At 39.6% G+C, this 18,110-nt stretch overlaps 1 protein-coding gene across 7 annotated transcripts in view; it reads left to right on the forward strand.

Annotated features, from left to right (window-relative positions):
* Nucleotides 1-18,110, forward strand: part of CFAP99 (cilia and flagella associated protein 99) — a 66,491-nt gene that overhangs the window by 40,036 nt on the left and 8,345 nt on the right. For all 7 annotated transcript variants that reach the window (XR_013931852.1, XM_080410573.1, XM_080410575.1 and 4 more), the window contains 4 exons: nt 1,986-2,190; nt 3,932-4,073; nt 5,246-5,397; nt 10,937-11,142. Coding sequence is in view for 6 of the 7 variants with exons in the window: in XM_080410573.1 (XP_080266699.1) it covers nt 1,986-2,190; nt 3,932-4,073; nt 5,246-5,397; nt 10,937-11,142 (705 nt within the window). In the remaining variant the exon portion in view is untranslated. The remainder of the gene's footprint in view (nt 1-1,985; nt 2,191-3,931; nt 4,074-5,245; nt 5,398-10,936; nt 11,143-18,110) is intronic.

The following is an 18,110-nucleotide window of genomic DNA, read 5'->3' on the forward strand; positions in this document are numbered from 1 at the left end:
TAGCACTTCGGCTAGTGCCCAGTGGCAAAGTCCAATAAGGATCACTTGTTACATTTATTGTAATTCCCCAGAATAAATAATGACCCAAATACACATCTATTTCTGTGTCCATTATAAAAGACACAAATATATTAAGCAAAATAATTTCATGTATCTCCATTTTCTTCAATGGTTTGTGTTCAACTACATGCCAAATTTGATACTTGCAGTTGTTTATATGTATATAAAAATGTTTGTCCATTTCTGTTACAGTAAAATAGGGAAGACTACAAGTGTGCTGCTTCACAAGGCAGGAGCTGTGAGTGACAGCAGGGCATGTAGGGACAGCGTCCTCACTGACAGCAGCTCAGTTCCGTAGTACCCTGGCAAGGCAGTGGAGCAAATCCAGGGACAGACAGCAGGGTCAGCCAACAGTCCAGTGATTGTTCAGATGAGTCCATAGTGACAAGTCAGGGCCGAGGTCAAGCCAGGAAGCCAAGTCAACAAGGCAGGGTCAACAAGGTACTAGGCTGGGTGCAGGCACACCTACAGCGTAGCTTAGGCAAGGACAAAGGCTGTTAACATCAGCGTAAATGTGGCTCCCAGGAAAAAACTCAACACACACAACAGGGCTTTTCTTAGCTCTTCCTCACACAGTTCTTTTCACTCCAGTCAGATCCAACGTTCTGCGGTTGCACTGCAACAGAGCTGTCTTTGAACACAAGCAACTAAATCCTAGGCAGGGGCGAGGAATGAGAGGTTGCAGGTCCTTTTGGTGTACTTAGGACTCTAAGGAATCCTGACATAAGGATTCGTCTGACATAAGGAATCCTTATTCAGCAGCATAGGTTTTCAGCAGACATTAACTAGGGAGAGGGTGACTCCTGAATGGCCACTGCAGGCTGTATTCTATAGCTAGAATTTCAGAACATTTTCACTAATAATTTTAACAAAGATAAAACCTATATCATGTCATCTTGATTTAGTATTATTTCTAATCCACCTGACTTAGCAGGCTAAGCGCTAAATATTGTTAGTGTTTTAAGTGCCAGAATGACTGCCTAAGAATGGATTTGGTCTTTGGACCTAGAAAATTTTGGTATATGGATCAGGATTCTAACAGTAAGATATGCATCACTCAGGTTCTGTTATAAGTTACGTATGTATATTGAGGTTCTTTTGTATTATATATGATACTGTTCACTCTATTGGGCAGAATTTTGTTCCACTCAGCAAAGGAATATTTTCGCTATATCTTAACACTATTTTATATTAATGAGTTTTAATCTTCAGCTGCATTTAACACACAACAGATACATAGAGATATTTATCTGCATTGGAGAGCAGCAGTAAGGCACCATTCACTGCATTTTTGTGTCTCTGCCCTAGTTCTTGGCTCATTCACTCCTCTGCTGCAGGACTTTGATGGGCCTGCCCTAGGGCTTTGCTATGCTTTTCTCTCTCATCCAAGCACAAAAAAATAAGAATGTGTCTTTGTTTAATAGCTGAATACTTCTTTGCCTCATTACAACAATATTAATTGACAAAATACAAAACAGAAGTAGAATTAAGCAGAATATTTTTTAGTTCTCTATGTTGAAGTGGCCAAGCAGATTGCCAAAGAGAAAAGTTATTCTTTCTACCTCTAAACAAAGTAAAGTTCTAAGAAAATGTACATGCTTTCAGCCTGATTCTCCCCACTCCTTATGAGAATCCATAAGTTACCTAAGTTTGCCCTCTCTTGGGGCTTTGTTTTACTGAAAACTTTCAGATCTACACTCTCATGCACATTCTTCCAGCCTAGCTTTCCCAGGCTTTCCACGTATTAGAAACATCTCTTAGACAGGAATTAAAATATATCTGTCAAACTTTGAAATGACCACCTATTTTCTCTGCAGAGATCAAACACCTTATATCACAACAAGCTACTAGAAATGTTTTATGAACCCTGGCAGGGCTGCAGAGCCAGATCCCTAGAATCATATACTCTTTTCTTTCCCTTGCAGAATTGAAAATTTGCTACGAGGGGCTGGAGACCCATCTGAATTCTTGAAATGGCAAAAACAGATGCGTGGAAAAGATTTGGAAGAACAGCTGGCTGAAATAGAGTGTAGGAGGCTTCAAGGGAAACTGAGTCACGAAGAGGCAGTTCTAGCCCGTCAGAATGTAATTCAAGAAAATAAGAAGAAAGCTGACCTAATGAGAGAAGAGGTAATACATACAGCATGGCTCAAATTTTGCTTACATTCAATCAGCGCGAAGCATACCACAGATGACACCTACTTTAAGAAGGTGTAAAAGTTCTATACAGTGTCTTTACTCCCTGGAGTCTGCAAACAATGGAAAAACAATTATATAACTTTCAGATGCAGCAATGCTTATACATTAAAGTACTTTTTTAAAGTGTTTGATTTACTTGATAACACTTGCAAAGTAAATTAAATAAAACAGGAGGTTAGAGCATTCTCCCCTATATTCCTGTCATTGTGCATATGCTTTTTGAACAGATACTGAGATACTAAGCACAATTTGCAGTGAAATCAGCACTATATGACTAATTTCATTATTTTGTTAAAATGAGAGCCACAAATATAAAATAATTTGTTTTCTTAAACTAATATAATTCAATTTACTTTGTATTATCTGACATACCTAGATGTCTCTTAGGGAAAATTGAGGCAGAGTGCCCTCTTTGGATCTGTATATATGGAAAACTGAATATTTATGCCAAGAAGTACTTTCACACAGTTTCCAATATGGCAAATCACAGCAAAACATTGCTAGATCTTTTCATTATTTCCCCAAAGTCACATTACATTTTTCCAGTGCTTTTCCTATAAACAAACAAGTGACCTAGAAATAACTAATACTGTAATTTAAAAATTTTTCATAGCCACTATGACAGATTTTTCTATTAACCCAGTTTGCTGCTATGCCCTGTAGGCCAGTCAGTATTTTTCTCTTGGCCACCTCTCACAGATGTCTCTGCAGTGTCTCAGCGACTTAAGATGGTACCACAAATGTACCAGATTTTCATAAAGGCCATGCTGCAAAAGGGAAACCTGATTAATGAGTCCCTTTTCTGTCCTATAGAATCTTTCAGTCTTTTGGGGCATTGAGTCTTTATGTCTGTTTAGACAGGCTGTAGCAAGAACTTAAAGTGAACCCCCTATCTACAACTGACCACAGTGTGATTGCTCACACCCATTCCAAAGTTATTGTAATTATTATATTCACCTCAATTTCAGAGCATATACGTTTTATCTGTTAACAGAAATGTCCCAATATGTATAAATTTGGGGATGTGCAAATCAGACTTGCTCTAACGTTAGCAATTCCAGGCAGCTCCCTTCACTTCTCAATAGATGCCAGCAGGGCACTTCATCCACATGTAGATCTCCAGAAGTACTGAGCACCAATTCCCCTTTCACCAACATCTGTCATTCTGGCCCTCTTCCTTCTTTTAAAACTCTAGTCTTCCATCTGAAACAGAAAGTACAGTAAGGAATCTAGTTTGGGAAAGTCCAGTTTCCTGCTTCTCATTCGTTTCCTCTGACAAAGAAAGAAACAGAATAGCCAAAAGTGGACTTTTGTATGTTATAGAGATATGACTTAGGACCAATATCCTGCAGACCACAACCAGCTGTTAGCCCTTTTCTTGGTATCTCCAGATCCAGAGATGGCTTTTTTGGTCTGCTTATAGAAACATGTAGGAGGGAATCCTGGGAAATAGCACTGCAAATGTTATGAAGGTCTGTTGTGGGTAAATAAATAGAGAGAGGGGAGCTTAAATCTGGGTCTCTATGTTGTCCCCAGCCAATGTCCTTTGCTACTGTTGTGGATGATGTAATACTCTGAATCCAATTGTTCTTGCCCTATTTCAGTTGATTTGAGGCACTCGGATCACCAGTTATAAGGAGTTTTATTCACCTGTTGTTATTTTTTAATTTAGAAAGCAGAGCTGATGCAGCAATATGCAGGGAAACGTCTACAGGAACAGAAAGAAATGAGAGAGCTGGTGGAGCAAGTCGTGGAAGGACACAAGAATGCAAAGCAAGCGAAAGTAAAACTCCAGAAATACAAACAGCAGATAGGTATTTATATACTGCCAGTAAAATAAGAGATTATGTCAAATGTCCCCGGATTACTTCATGATTTTTTTAGCGGGCCAATTACAATTTTTACAGAAAGGAAAGGGAAGTTGAGGCCATGCATGCCAATGAATGCATGAATACATAATCCAATAATAAATTGGTCATAGGTAGATCAGAAACTCTAAGCTACTAGTCATGGGAATTACTTTTGTTTAGAAGGAAGAAATACAGCACTGACGTTTTGCAACTAGTTTCCCTTCCATCTAAAAATAGCATATGTGAATAAATCTACTTTTTGTCAAATTAAGTTATGAAGCTCAGATTCTTGTGATTCATATCATTATGAGAGGATTTGCCTAGCAACCACTGTGAAAAAATCATGGCTCAAGATTATTGTCTTCTCCAGAGAAGACAGTCCAGAGAAGAAGACCATAGCTAAGGAAAGAAAACACATCTCCTAGAAGGACAGTGTCACAAGGGAGAAGGATGTATCACCTCCAAGACAGACCAGTCATTAGGATGAAGGGAAATAATGTTACTCATCCTCTGCTATTTTTAAAGAAAATTCTTCAGTTAATGCATTAGCTAATGAAGTCCAGGGAGAAGGCTGCGTGGCATGGCTGTACATATTGCAATGCAATGCCATGTTAACATCTACTGTATGAACAGGCTACCTCTAGTTGTGCATATTTTGGTGAGCAGACATTTCTCCATTTGTGTGTCTCCATACATGTATCAGTAAGGATTGAGGAAGGCAGAGGGTGGTAGCCACTCTGAAATGGGCTAGCAAAGCCTACTGGCCTTTACAATTCAGTGGTTTCTAGGATATAAGTAGCTTGAAAAATGATGAATATTTGCCGTCGTATAATATCTTTTTATTAAATAATGAAACAGTATGCATAAATTAGAACAGAAATTACAAAGCAGTAATTCAAAGAGTCTGCTTTATCTATGTGTATAGTATGTTTATGTGCTCAATAGAATGATAGATAGTGGAGGTGGGAAGAACTCATTTGTTTCTCTAATCATTCCTCCCACCAATACCAGACTGTTCCCTCAAGTACCTTTAGATCAGTATTATCATTATTCACAAATGCATATGAATTTTCCTCCAGATGGACTATTTGTTAAAATGTGCAACTAGCTAACAAAGATTAGTTCTTATCTTTCAGTTCAGAAAGTTTGTGAAGAAAATGGAGAACTTCTTCAGCAAGCTTTAGAAGAAGAGGAAGAGAAGCTTAGGAAAAGATATGAATTAATTCAACAAATACGAGCTATTGAGTCTTTACCAAGCATCAGACATAAGTTTGTTGATTTAACAGAGGTAAGTTCAAAAAGAAAACCTACCGTTTTTACATAAATTCATATTGCGTATGTTTCACACCTACAGAGGAATTGTGTACTGCATGAAGAAATACCACTGTCTGGATGCACAGCGTTAAGTGCAGAGTGACCCCATGACACAAAGGGTAGACTTGAACTGGAAATTTCACAAAGTTTATAAAATTAAAATTTTACTAGGATTAATATTCTGATGTAAGTGAAATCTTAGTCCCCTTGAACTTTCTCTGAGTTTTGCCAATTGGATCTGGGTTTTCCTGTGTCTTTCAAAAAGAGACTGTCAAGTGATTACAAGTGATGTTCTGTCCACCTGCACAAACTCATAGATTTGTCTGTCCTGGGTAAGGGCTGAATGAACACAAAGTTTGGACTGATGTACAGTTGTTCATATTGCAGTGGTGATTGCCATGGCAATTAGTGAATTTAATTTCCTTTGCTTTCAAAACTGTCAAACATTCAGGTACATGAAAGAGATTGTCAAGAGAACCCCAAATCTGCTGAATTGTTACGCATGTACTGTGCAAATGACGTGTATGTCTGGTTAGGTTTACAGTAAATGTATCCCAGACTTCTTAGACTTACTGTTGATGCACAGCAACTGATATACCTGAGACTGGGCTTTGCAACACCCACTTTTGCAGAGTTTACAGACTTGGACAGCATCTGGAAATCTGTTATCTTACCACTAAATCAGAAGCAGATTAGCTGAAAATAGTCTTCCATTTTTCTTACCCACCCTGAAAGAAGAATAACATGGAATGAGATAAAATGATACTAGCAGTTTAAAATAGAATCCTTTTGGGTTTTACTTCCCTTTCTTTTTCAAATGAAGTTTTCAAATAAAGATCACGAAGTAAAAAATTTCTGCTAGTCTGCAGAAAGCATACGCAAGGAACAGGTAGGTCTTCCTTCAATGGGGCTGTTGGAACAGTCGTTATGTTGCTTTGGTTTTATCTCGTGCTTCTATGAACAGAACTGAGCCATTCATTGACTCCAAAGCTACCTACTATCTCTGCAGCCACCATATAGATCCCCCATCTTATTTATCAGATTTTAAAATACATTTAACGTTAAAGAGCAAAATAAGTGAATAAGAATAAAATCGGTTTCCCAGATGTCCTGTCCTCCTTCACACTCTTTGGCTGCTTTTATGGCTGCTGCCATCACTTCTCTTCCAGCCAAAGGCAGCAATCCTCTTTTTTCAAACCCAGACTCACTCCACCCATTTGTAGAGAAATATTACTGAACCAGAATGGAAGAAGCAGGGGGAAAAGGGAAGAGTACAAAGAACTACTGTACACCACAGATACTGTAAACCATGTGCATGGAAATGCCGAAAGGTACTGCAATTTATAGGTCTTTTACTGCTTCAGATAGAGTTACACATTGTGTCAACCCTAAACACAGCCCTTAGCATAGTCTCACTGCACATTTGTTACCCTGATGATTCAGTCACAAGATGTAGGCTGCAAAGACACAGTGGTATGATGTAGCTGGATGTGGAAATATCATTACTTTTTCAATCACAACAACTGTAAAATGGTGTGCAGGCTCTTATTCAAGAAAATGAAGGTGACTGGAATGTCAGTATTTTCTTATTTTTGAACCTAGTTCACTTATTGTCACTTACAGTGGCTGTCAACTCTCACATAGAGCTACCACTGAAATACTGTTTGTTTCTAGGTACATAACGTGGCTTTAAATATGTTTTCCCACCTAGTTCATCTCAAAAGACAAAACAGAAAAACACAGCAGGTTTCAAGTCATATATGAAAAATTCATTCAAAATCCAAGCTGATCCTATTTTTAAGGCTATTAAAGTATAAGGATGCTGAAAATGGAGTGGCCATACAGGTCATATTGCAAATACAAAAGAATGGACCTGAATGATATGGGTGGACCGTTAGATGGATAAGAAATTGGCTGGATGACCGCATCCAGAGTTACAGTCAATGGCTCAATGTCCAAGTGGAAACCAGTAATGAGTGGTGTCCCTCAAGGGCCCATACTGGGACCAGTAATATTTAATATCTTCCCTCATAACACATATAGTGGGATTAAGTGCACCCTCAGCAAGTTTACAGATGAAACAAAGTTGGGTGGTGCAGTTGATAGACTTGAGGAAAAGGACCTTGACAGGCTTGAGGAGTGGGCCCATGTGAACCTCATGAAGTTCAGCAAGGCCAAGTGCAAGGTCCTGCACCTGGGTCAGGGCAATCCTCAGTATCAATACAGGCTGGGGGATGAATTAATTGAGAGTGGCCCTGCAGAGAAGGACTTGGGGACATTGGTAGATGAAAAATTTAATAAGAGCTGGCAATGTGTGCTTGCAGCCCAGAAAGCCAGTCATATCCTGGGCTGCATCCAAAGAAGCACGGCCAGCAGGCTGAGGGAGCTGATACTCCCCCTCTACACTGCTCTTGTGAGACCCCCACCTGGGGTCCTGCATCCAGTTCTGGGGTCCCCAGCACAAGAAAGACATGGACCTGTTAGAGCAGGTCCAGAGGCGGGACACAAAAATGATCAGAGGATTGGAAAATAATTCTGTCAAGAAAGGCTGGAGAGAGGATTGTTCAGCCTGGAGAAGAGAAGGCTCCAGGGAGACCCTATTGCAGCCTTTCAGTATATGAAGGAGCTTATAAGAAAGATGGAGAAAAATGTTTTACCAAGACCCGTACTGACAGGACGAAGGGCAACAGTTTGAAGCTGAAAGAGGATAGATTTAGATTGGACATAAGGAAGAAATTTTTTACAATGAGGGTGATGAGCCACTCAAAAAGATTGCTCAGAGAAGCTGTGGCTGCCCCCTCCCTGGCAGTGTTCAAGGCCAGGCTGGATGGGGCTTGGAGCAACATGGTCTAGTGGAAGGCATCCCTGCCCATGGCAGGGGGTTGGAGCTAGATGATCTTTAAAGGTCTCTTCCAACCCAAACCATTCTGTGATTCCCTTATACTCACTATTACAGTAGCACTCTGAGTGAATTAGCCCACTTTTGGTGATAGCTTGCCCTGTTTTTTTCTTTCTACAGAAGTCTTTTTCAGGCTTAGAGAAATTAAGTATGTGTCCATAAAATTCTCATTCATTCTCATAATTTTTGACGTACCATTTCTTCCCTTGATGGCACTTAAGTTTCTTGAACACCAGTATTATCTACCGCACGAGTATAGGACTTTTCATATTTTAGGAACCACTTCACTGTGTTCGCTGAGTATTTTGGAAATTCAGACACTCAAAAAATTCAGCCTCTGCCATTCTATGCTTCTAGGAAATTCTCTTCCCTAGACCTTTTTGGTATCTGCTTGACATGCTCAAACACTACCAGTGGTATATAAGCCCCGTTGCAAAACATTTTCCTTTCACTTCCTGTCAAGTGAATTTGATGGTCATTGACTAGTTTAAATTAGAGACAAGGTATTATAGCACTTGCTATTTGCAAATTCACTCTAGATTGAAATCTGAGAAGGAGATAAATTAACATCTACTGTTTCAGTAACCTATGATAATACACATTTTTCAAAAGCATGCAAAAATGAAGGCTGCTTAATATTGAACTATTTTATCTATCTTCTGCTGATGCTACTGGTGACCATTGTTTAGGTCATGTTTGGTACACATGAGGAGCATGAAAGGAGAAACCACTGAGCCAAAATTGGAGTCAGACTTTAGATGAAAAAACAGTGAGGATCTCTTCTTACTAACTAAAGGAGCTTTAGAAAGAGAAGCTATGGGGACAAAAACTGCAGGAGAGACTCTTGCAAATCTTGGAGGAGTTCCCAGGGATGGCTACCCAAGGCATTTTCTTCTTCACTGACAAGCTTCTATCATTAGATTCTCCAGACTAACTCAATAATAATCCCTCTTAAGCATTAACATTGCAGCAGCAGAGAGCCAAGCCTGGTTATTTGTTGTATTTTGTGGGTTTGTTGCCCCTGCTTACCCCTGCCTTGCCTTACTGTTCTATTCATCTCTCTTGGCTTTCCTTCTGTTTCATGCACCCACCGCTCTGAACAGCCAGAGAATTATCACTGGAGGATGAGTGATTGACTAGGCTGCTTAGAAGGCATCTCAGATCAGAGAAAAGGGACCAGACCCAGGTCAATTCTTGCAGCCAAACTGACAATCTGAGCATCTATCTATGACAAAGCAATCTTCTCTCTTCTTTTTTTTTTTTTTTTTTCCCTTCCCCTTCATGTTCTGTTTTGTGAAAAGCTCAAAAGCAGAAAGGTAACTACTATTCTGTCAACAGCCCACTCAGTATTTAATGCAAGGGCTTTTTTTCCCTGCTGAAAAGGATTGCTTGAAGAAATGAAGGCTCTTTAACAGAATAATTTCTCTCCATTAAAAGGATTGTAATGAGTTTTACTTATATGTGTTTATCATTACCACTTAATTTCAGGCTGAGAAGGACGCTTTGGAGGAGCAGTTGTTCTTTTGGATTCCACACACTCCCCACACACCCCTTCATCCTTTCCAAACTTTATCATTAGTTTTCTGTCACTAGTTCTATGGAACTAAGTAGACCAAGGTCTGTGTGATTAAATCCTAACCAGCTTTAGGATTAACTCTTAATGTTATACAACTGTATAGCAAGAGTCATGGTAGCATCTTGACTTCCTGCACCCATGCCACGGTACAAGATACACACCAAAGATATGTACCAAAACTATGTTAAGATAGACAAAAGAATATTAGTTGAGGTGAAACAGATTAAATTTTGCAAAGAAAGTTATACAGAAGTTCAGTATTTATGTAGGTTTATGCAAGTTTTCCATATACGCAGATGTGTACATGTGTAGACTTAGAGAAAGGGAGAGTGTATGTAAGAGCAAGGGCCAAAAACTTCAAGTGTTCACAAATCTGTTTAGAAATTATCTGCCTTCGTATGCAAACTAAGGTGCAGAAGTTTGTCATTGCATCTCAGAATCCGGCTCATTGTCACTCTCATTGTAAAGTGGATATTAAAAAGCCTTCATTAAACATTCAGATTTGAATATTTTAACTTTGGGCATTAAGATCTGAATTTCCTGGATACAAAGCATTTTTTAGTCCTGATCTTTTCAGCTAAAAATAGTAGATGCCATCATAGATCATATTCATACTTTGAAAATAGATACATACAAAAAAATGCATGTTTTTTTAGTGTAAAGTTTGTTCTGGTCTGACAAATTTAAAAAAATGCACTTTTAAACACTGTAAAACTTGTTGTAAAAAAGTCTAATTAAAACTAGAAGTCAACTAGAATTTATTTGGACAACAAATATGTTGTATTTATGATTAGTCTACTGTATATTTCAATGCTTTCATTAAATGTTTTATGAGCCTTGTTTTTTTACCAATAAAATAGATAAGCTCTGCACCCTAAAACCAGCTTGTAAATAGCAGGTTGGGGCCATCCCTATATTTCTTGAAGTCAAAATATATTCAGCAGGATTTGGAACACAATCAAAGTATTCTGGTTTTACTCATTTACTCTCCCCTTGGTATTTACAGTGTTATTTAAACCTGTATTTCATGTTCTTTAGACTGGGGGCCATGGTTTAATTTGTGAAATGTCAATAGCGGAACTACGTGAACGCCTCGCTCTACTCAGAGAAGCACAGAAGGCAGCAGAGGAAGAGAAGAGAGAGCAGATAATTCATGAAAAACAAGCTAAGGAACAACTTCTTCGAGACAAACTGGACCAGATTTCCCTATTCAGAGCAGAACGTGGACGAGCAGCTGCTTTAAAGTCAGTATAAAACAACATGTGACATTTAAGACATTGCAACTTTGTTAATATTTTGCTAGCCCCTTGAGAAAAACAAGTAGAGGCAAAATACTTCCCTTTTATAAGACAGTATGACTTTTGTCAAGGGTTACACTGGGGCCAGGATTTCCTTTTTATTCTTGAAAATAATTTGCATCATATTTAACAAATCTTTTTCATCATTTATGGCTGGAGACACTCCGTAGGCTAGCGTTGACAGTATTGCCCCAGGATTCAGTGCCAATATTACATATTGAGAAAGAAGTTCTGCTTTTCTTCTGTTCCTTTTCAGCTAATCAGAACTAATTTGATGTTATTAGAATCATTCCAGCTTGCCACTTTAAGTGGTTTCTCATTTTCAACTACATTCAATACATTAGGGCTATAGTTTTCTTCCTTGAATTAGATTTGTTATGTGAAAATGCAAGCCTTATACTAGAAGTTAAAAATATTTTAGGAGATTTTCTGATAACAATAATAATTGTTATCAGAAATAACATAAATTGATTTATGAAATAAAATTAATATATTATAGCAGTAGATCAAAGAGAAAGTTCTTTGCTTACAGACTCTCTGATCAAATTCTGTATTCATTAATCATATTTATTATTGTCATATTGCTTATTCATTGTCATAAAGGATCCGTAACCATCGTAGATGCTTCACATATGCAGAAGACAGGTCACTTCCACAAAGAGTTTAAAATCTTAAGTTAAAGCTATTTAAAAATAGTAATTTTTACTGCATTGTGACTATTTGTTATTGTTTTCCTGTAAGTTGTCTTTCACCTTTTCCCTTTTGTGGGTTTGAGATGTTAGTCCTTGTCATGCCATACTTACTTCGCAAACAGATGTTCAGGCTGACATTCTGAAGACATTCTATCTAAAAGCACAGGTCTTCAGACATGTCTCAGGTTCATGTTTGCTGCTGAGATACTGAAGGTGGCTTCTTAGAGTTCAATTCATGTTATTGATTTATCATTCAATTCTGAATCTCAATTACAGAAGGCAGTATTGATGTATTCATTTAACTAGTTTTCACTAGTCCCAGCTGTAATTTGGTTTCTTGCTGATAGTTAATCTCCAAAGACTGGGGTTTGTACCATGTTAGTACTTAAGAAGATTGTTTAATGAGTTTAATGAATCAATAAATGCAGCTGCAGCGGATTGACTGCATAGATCATAGAATCATAGAATCATTTAGGTTGGAAAAAAACTTTGAGATCATCAGGTCCAACTGTTAACCCAAGCACCACATCTACACATTTTTTAAACACCCCCAGGGATGGTGATTCCACCACCTCCCTGGGCAGCCTGTTCCAATGCCTGGCCACCCTTTCAATGAAGAAATTTTTCCTAATATACAATCCAAACCTCCTCTGGCGCAGCTAGAGGCCGTTTCCTTTTGTCCTGTCACTTGCTATCTGGGAGATGAGACCGACCCCCACCTGCCTACAACCTCCTTTCAGGTAGCTGTAGAAAGATCAATGACCTTCTATGTTCTATGGAATATACTGAGAAAAGATTTTAAGACTAAAGAACCTGAAATAGAGTTGGAGCTGGAAATATACTCTCATCGCTAAAGATTCAGTGTTGTGAAAGCCTGTGGGAGCAACTCAAGCCACTGCTTCCCACTAGCAATGCAAACTAGGCATTAAGAGCTTGTATACATAAAACCTGTTTCACTAGCAACTACTTAAAGAATCATGTTACGCTAGATGTGCAGTCTGAGAATTTTGTGTAGTGCTTTAAAATAGACTTTTGGCTTAATTCTGATCTAAAAATATTCTGATCCTGATATAAGCTATGCTTGAATGAGAAGCTAACTTTGATTCACTTTTTGTTCTGACATTTGAAATTTTTTTTAGAACAGACCAGCATGCTAGAGATGGTAGAATCCAAATGAAATTAAACACTTAATTTGCAAGCTTCTATTCAGAGTCATGATAAGTACTACAGTAATTTTAATGGAGCCCTGTTTGCTCTCCAAATAAAGAAAATACAAAGTTTCATTAGAGATGTTGTAAAAGATTTCTTTTCATGGCTCCCAGACAATCTCTGTGTGTAAGCTGGAAGCATCTACTATGAAGAGGCATTACCAAAGCACACCAGAAATGTTGTTCTTTGCAAGTGTATTATTTCATACATTTTCATCTAGAATCCAAATCTATGGTGTCATTTCTGTTAATATAGGAATATAGCATGCTGGCCTATTTACAAATGCTAGACACTTTGCTGCAGCTTTTATTTACCTCTAAACAAACTATAGGCTTTGTACGTTAAACCTGATTTACAGATCTTGAACCCTGGAATATCTATCAAGTGAGTGTGAGTGATTAATTGCTTGGGTTTTATTATTGATACGCTGCACAGGAGAGGTAAAAAAGCAAATTTTTGCATTTACAGAATTAATTCATAATTATAGGGATAGATTAGCAAATCGTACCAATGGTCCTCATAAGATAGCCTTATGCATTAATATAAAATTACATGTTATGTCTGAAATTGCATTATGTGGAAGGCTACTGCTAATCAGCTAAGGTATGTCAACCAAGCTTTGCCAAACAAATGTGCTTTAGTTGGTGTCAGCTGGAGTTTAATTGGGTCCCTACCAAGCAGGTTCCTTTCAATATCATTTACAAACAGACATACATCAACACAAGAGCAGCACATTGAGCAAGCATATAATGAGCTATTTTAAACAAAATAGGAAACAGAACATGAGAAATTATAGAGACATCAGCCTTTAATAGACTGCAAGCCGTAACATCCATCACAGCAGTGGCTATGTGAATGCTTGCGGAACACTTAGGAATCAATTCAGTATATGTGCTGGATGTCCCTTTAATTACTAGAATTTTAGACAGTTTGAAAACGAGCACTGGCATGTGAAGTGGACAAACATTTGAGTTCTCAGCTTTTGAACATGAGCACCAAAAGATTTACGAGTGTTTGAATACATGCTAATGTACTGAAGTTACGTGCCTGTATATTTCAGGTACAATTCCTTTTCATTCCAATGAGGCTACATCTATTACTGCAAGTAATTTAATGCACTGAGAACCAAGCAACAGATCAAAGCAGTTGGTGCTGAGTCTCCCTCCATCCACGTTATCTGTGTGTTTGGGAGGTTTTACTTTGGGTTGGATTTGGTGTGGTCTTGGGACTGCATGCTCTCACCATTCATATGGTTTAAAGCTGTCCAGAGGAAAGTTACCTCATGAAACTTCACATACTCCGTTCCTGGCTGCTCTGTAAGCGCATTAATGAACACTACATGATCCTTTTATTTGTCTTACACAGATGACAGCAGCACACCCATGCCCCCACCAGCCACTGGCACATATGTAAGGTGCACAGAAGCCAGCCTTATTTCCGTTCTTCCTCATTTTCCTGCCTTGTTTGTTTTTCTGCTCAATTTCAAGTGACATGGCCTGCTGCTCAAGCATCCTGCCCTCTCCAAGTCAGGACAACATCCAGATGAAGGTAGCAGCTGCAGTTCCAGGGTGACACTGAACTGACTGTAATCCTCCTTGACTTCCTTGTGCAGGAGGAGTATGCACAGATGCTCACCAGCACAAAAGTTTACCATATCCCTGTCTCATGCTGTGGTAGTGGTGTAGCATGCTAGGGTCTCAGCACTGGATTAAAAATGATGGTATGTTTGCCAAAGTGGCAAAGCACCCCTTTCTCTCCCTGCCGCTGCCAGTGCTCAAACCCCTCCTTGACAGGAGGCACTGACAACACACCAGCATAACACCTCTCTCTTGGCCTGAACTGAAGAGGGGTAGAAATAGGGTGAAGGCAGCCATGGCAGGAGGACAAGGGGGAAGGATGGTTATGAGGAGGGAGAGAAGAACAAGCAGAAGGGAGGGTTATGGATGAATGAATGACTGCGATGGTCCTTTCCATGTAGAACAAGCTCCCCAAAGCAGGTGGTTCCCTGCATTGTCCAGGTCTGACATGAGGGATCAAAGGCATTCTGGGTGAGGAGGGGAGAATGGAGGCCCATCCTCCAAAACCTGTAAGACACCCTGGCAGCACAACCCTGTGATGCAGCACATAACTGAGGGAAGGGGCAGATGGCACACGGAGGTGGAAAGATGCAACAGGGGAACATGTGTGGTTGTTGCTTCAGACCTTCAAAAACATAGCCTAGAATAATGAAAAAAGCTGAATAATTAGCAATGTAAGGGACTTTGGTTTGGTACTTCTTAATTATGAGATCATTAATTTCACAAAATTCATAAATACTTAGAGTTCTGTATGTGCAGTAAGGAAGTAAGATTTAGTTTCTCAGTCCCTATGGCTGGTAATGAGTTCTTCACCAGCACTGAAACAGAAGGAGGAAATGTATCAGCAATGATGCATCAGGAATATGAATATGTGAAGAGAGGCTCTAAAGAAGACAGAGCCAGGCTTTTCCTAGTGGTGACCAATGAGAGGACAAGAGGTACAAGAGGAAACATAAGAGGTTCCCTCTGAACACCTGGAAATTTTTTACTGTGAGGGTGACTGAGCACTGGCACAGGCTGCCCAGGGAGGCTGTGGAGAAGAGGATTCAAAAGCCATCTGGACACAGTCCTGGGCAACCAGCTGTACGTGGCCCTGCTTGAGCAGGTGGGGGTGGACCAGATGACCTCCAGAGGTCCCTTGCAACCTCAGCCGTTCTGTGAGTCTGTGAATGAACTTTGATTATGCAGCTTCATAATCTTTATTTCACATGAGGAAAACACTGTTCTGAATAACAATCACTTCCTCACCTAAAATTAGGTGCTTAATAACTTAATTGTTTTGGAAGGGAGTCAAATTTTGAGTGCTTAAAACCCTCATATTAGTACAAAACAGTAATCCATCTAATAGCATAATGTTCTTAAATGTCAAAATAATGACTCCCTTAACAGTGAACTGTTAACAGTTAGATACATTCGTTTTCCTCACTGCGATAACTAAGAATTATATAGTGCAGGACAGAAAAAAGGCAAGGTACTATGAAGTACAGACAGCACTAGTCACTGAGACTGAGAGTATAAGGAAATCAAATAAGAAAAAAAATAATGTATTGCACAATGAGGCAATCTTGCTTTAAAAAAATATATTAATATATTTGTGTTTATTGCACAAGACTCCATTTTGTAAGGTGAGCTTATAAATATAGTCCCAGCTGCTTAAGTTGATATTTTGGTGCCTAGAATGGCCAAGTAGCCATTTTTACTGTATCTTAACTGAATGAGTCGGTTAAGAGCTGTCATACATCTGTCTCCTTATACTGTTGACATAACAGCTGCACTTTGAAAATGTAAATGAAGAGCAAAATGTAGTTTTCAGCAGGAATCCTCTGTGAAAATCTTCAGATTCTCCATTTTTTAAACACAGTTGAGGACCTAATCCAACTGTTCCAAGTGTTCTCATTTCCTGCAGGAAAACCTTTAATGCTGAATTGCTGCTTCTTTGGTTATAGTCTGGATGACCTGCTGGACCTAGAGTCCGTTTGGCCAGATGCTAAAATTGCAGGGCAGATAGTTAAATAATTAAAGGGATGTGCAAGTAAGAAGAATTATAGAATCATTTCGTTTGGAAAACACCTTTTAAAGCATCAGTCTAACTATTAACCTAAGACTACCAAGTCCACTGCTAAACCACATCCCTAGGTGACACATCTAAGTGTCTTTTAAATACCTCCAGGGAGGAAGACACTGGACTGCCAAACTCCGCAAAAAAGTTTGTAAAATGTGAAGTAAAAAATTACATATTTTTAAGAATCAGGTTATTTATTAAGGAAATTATTGCGACAACAAATACAGGATGTCAACTGCAGTTTAAGATGCCTGGAATATTATTTTAAATAGAAAGATACTTGGATTTTACAATCACTGATGTAATTGTTCTGTACTTCATCACAGGCAGCCAAAATCTTTCGGCAGTTGACTGTCCATACAGCTTACATGGAAAGTGAATCGAGAACAAAATCAATCATAGATAAAGAAATGTTCACTGTTTGCTTTTATATCCATATTCCAATGAAATCTTTTATTAATCCCTTACTTTTCCTCCTCTGAATAGTTTATATGTACACCCCACACTACTACAAACTTCCATAAGCACATTCAGGAATCCCGTCTCATTCCTTAACACTAAAGGGTACTTTCTGACCAAGTCACTAAGCAAAAACTGTAGACTTTGTTAAACCATTTCAAAGACATACAGATCTCAAAAATATTACAATTTTTTTCAAAGTCTTTGGTAGGATGTGGTGGTTTGACTCTGGCTGGATGCCAGGTGCCCACCAAAGCTGCTCTATCACTCCCCTCCTCAGCTGGACAGGGGAGAAAATGGAATGAAAAGCTCATAGGGTTGAGATCAGGACAGGGAGAGATCACTCTGCAATTATTGTCACGGGTAAACCAGACTTGACTTGGAGAAATCAGTTTCATTTATTACACTTCACATTGGACTGCAGTAATGAGAACTAAAATCAAAACTTAACAACGCTTTGCCTCATCCTTCCTTCTTCCTGAGCTCTACCTCACTCCTGATTTCTCTACCTCCTCACCCCAGCAGTGCAGGGGAACAGGGAATGGGGGTTACAGTCAGTCCATCACAGGCTGCCTCTGGCACTCCTTCCTCTGTATGGGGAAGGTCCTCACTCTCTGCCCCTGCTCCCACCGGGGCTCCTCTCCCCACGGGGCCACAGGCCCTGCCAGGAGCTGCTCCAGCGCTGGCTGCCCATGGGGTCACAGCCTCCTTGGTCACACCCTGCCCCCGCCTGGGGCCCTCCCCGGGCGGCCGGTGGGTCCCTGCTCCCCGCGGGCTCCATGGGCTGAGGGCACAGCCGGCCATGCCGCGGCCTTCACCGCGGGCTGGGGGGGAACCTCTGCTCCGGCGCCTGGAGCCCCTCCGGCCCTGCCTGCACCCACCGGGTGTCTGCGGGGCTGCTGCTCGCACACCTGC

The sequence above is a fragment of the Falco punctatus genome, assembly GCF_963210335.1.
Source record: "Falco punctatus genome assembly, chromosome: 1".
NCBI classification, from domain to species: Eukaryota; Metazoa; Chordata; class Aves; order Falconiformes; family Falconidae; genus Falco; species Falco punctatus.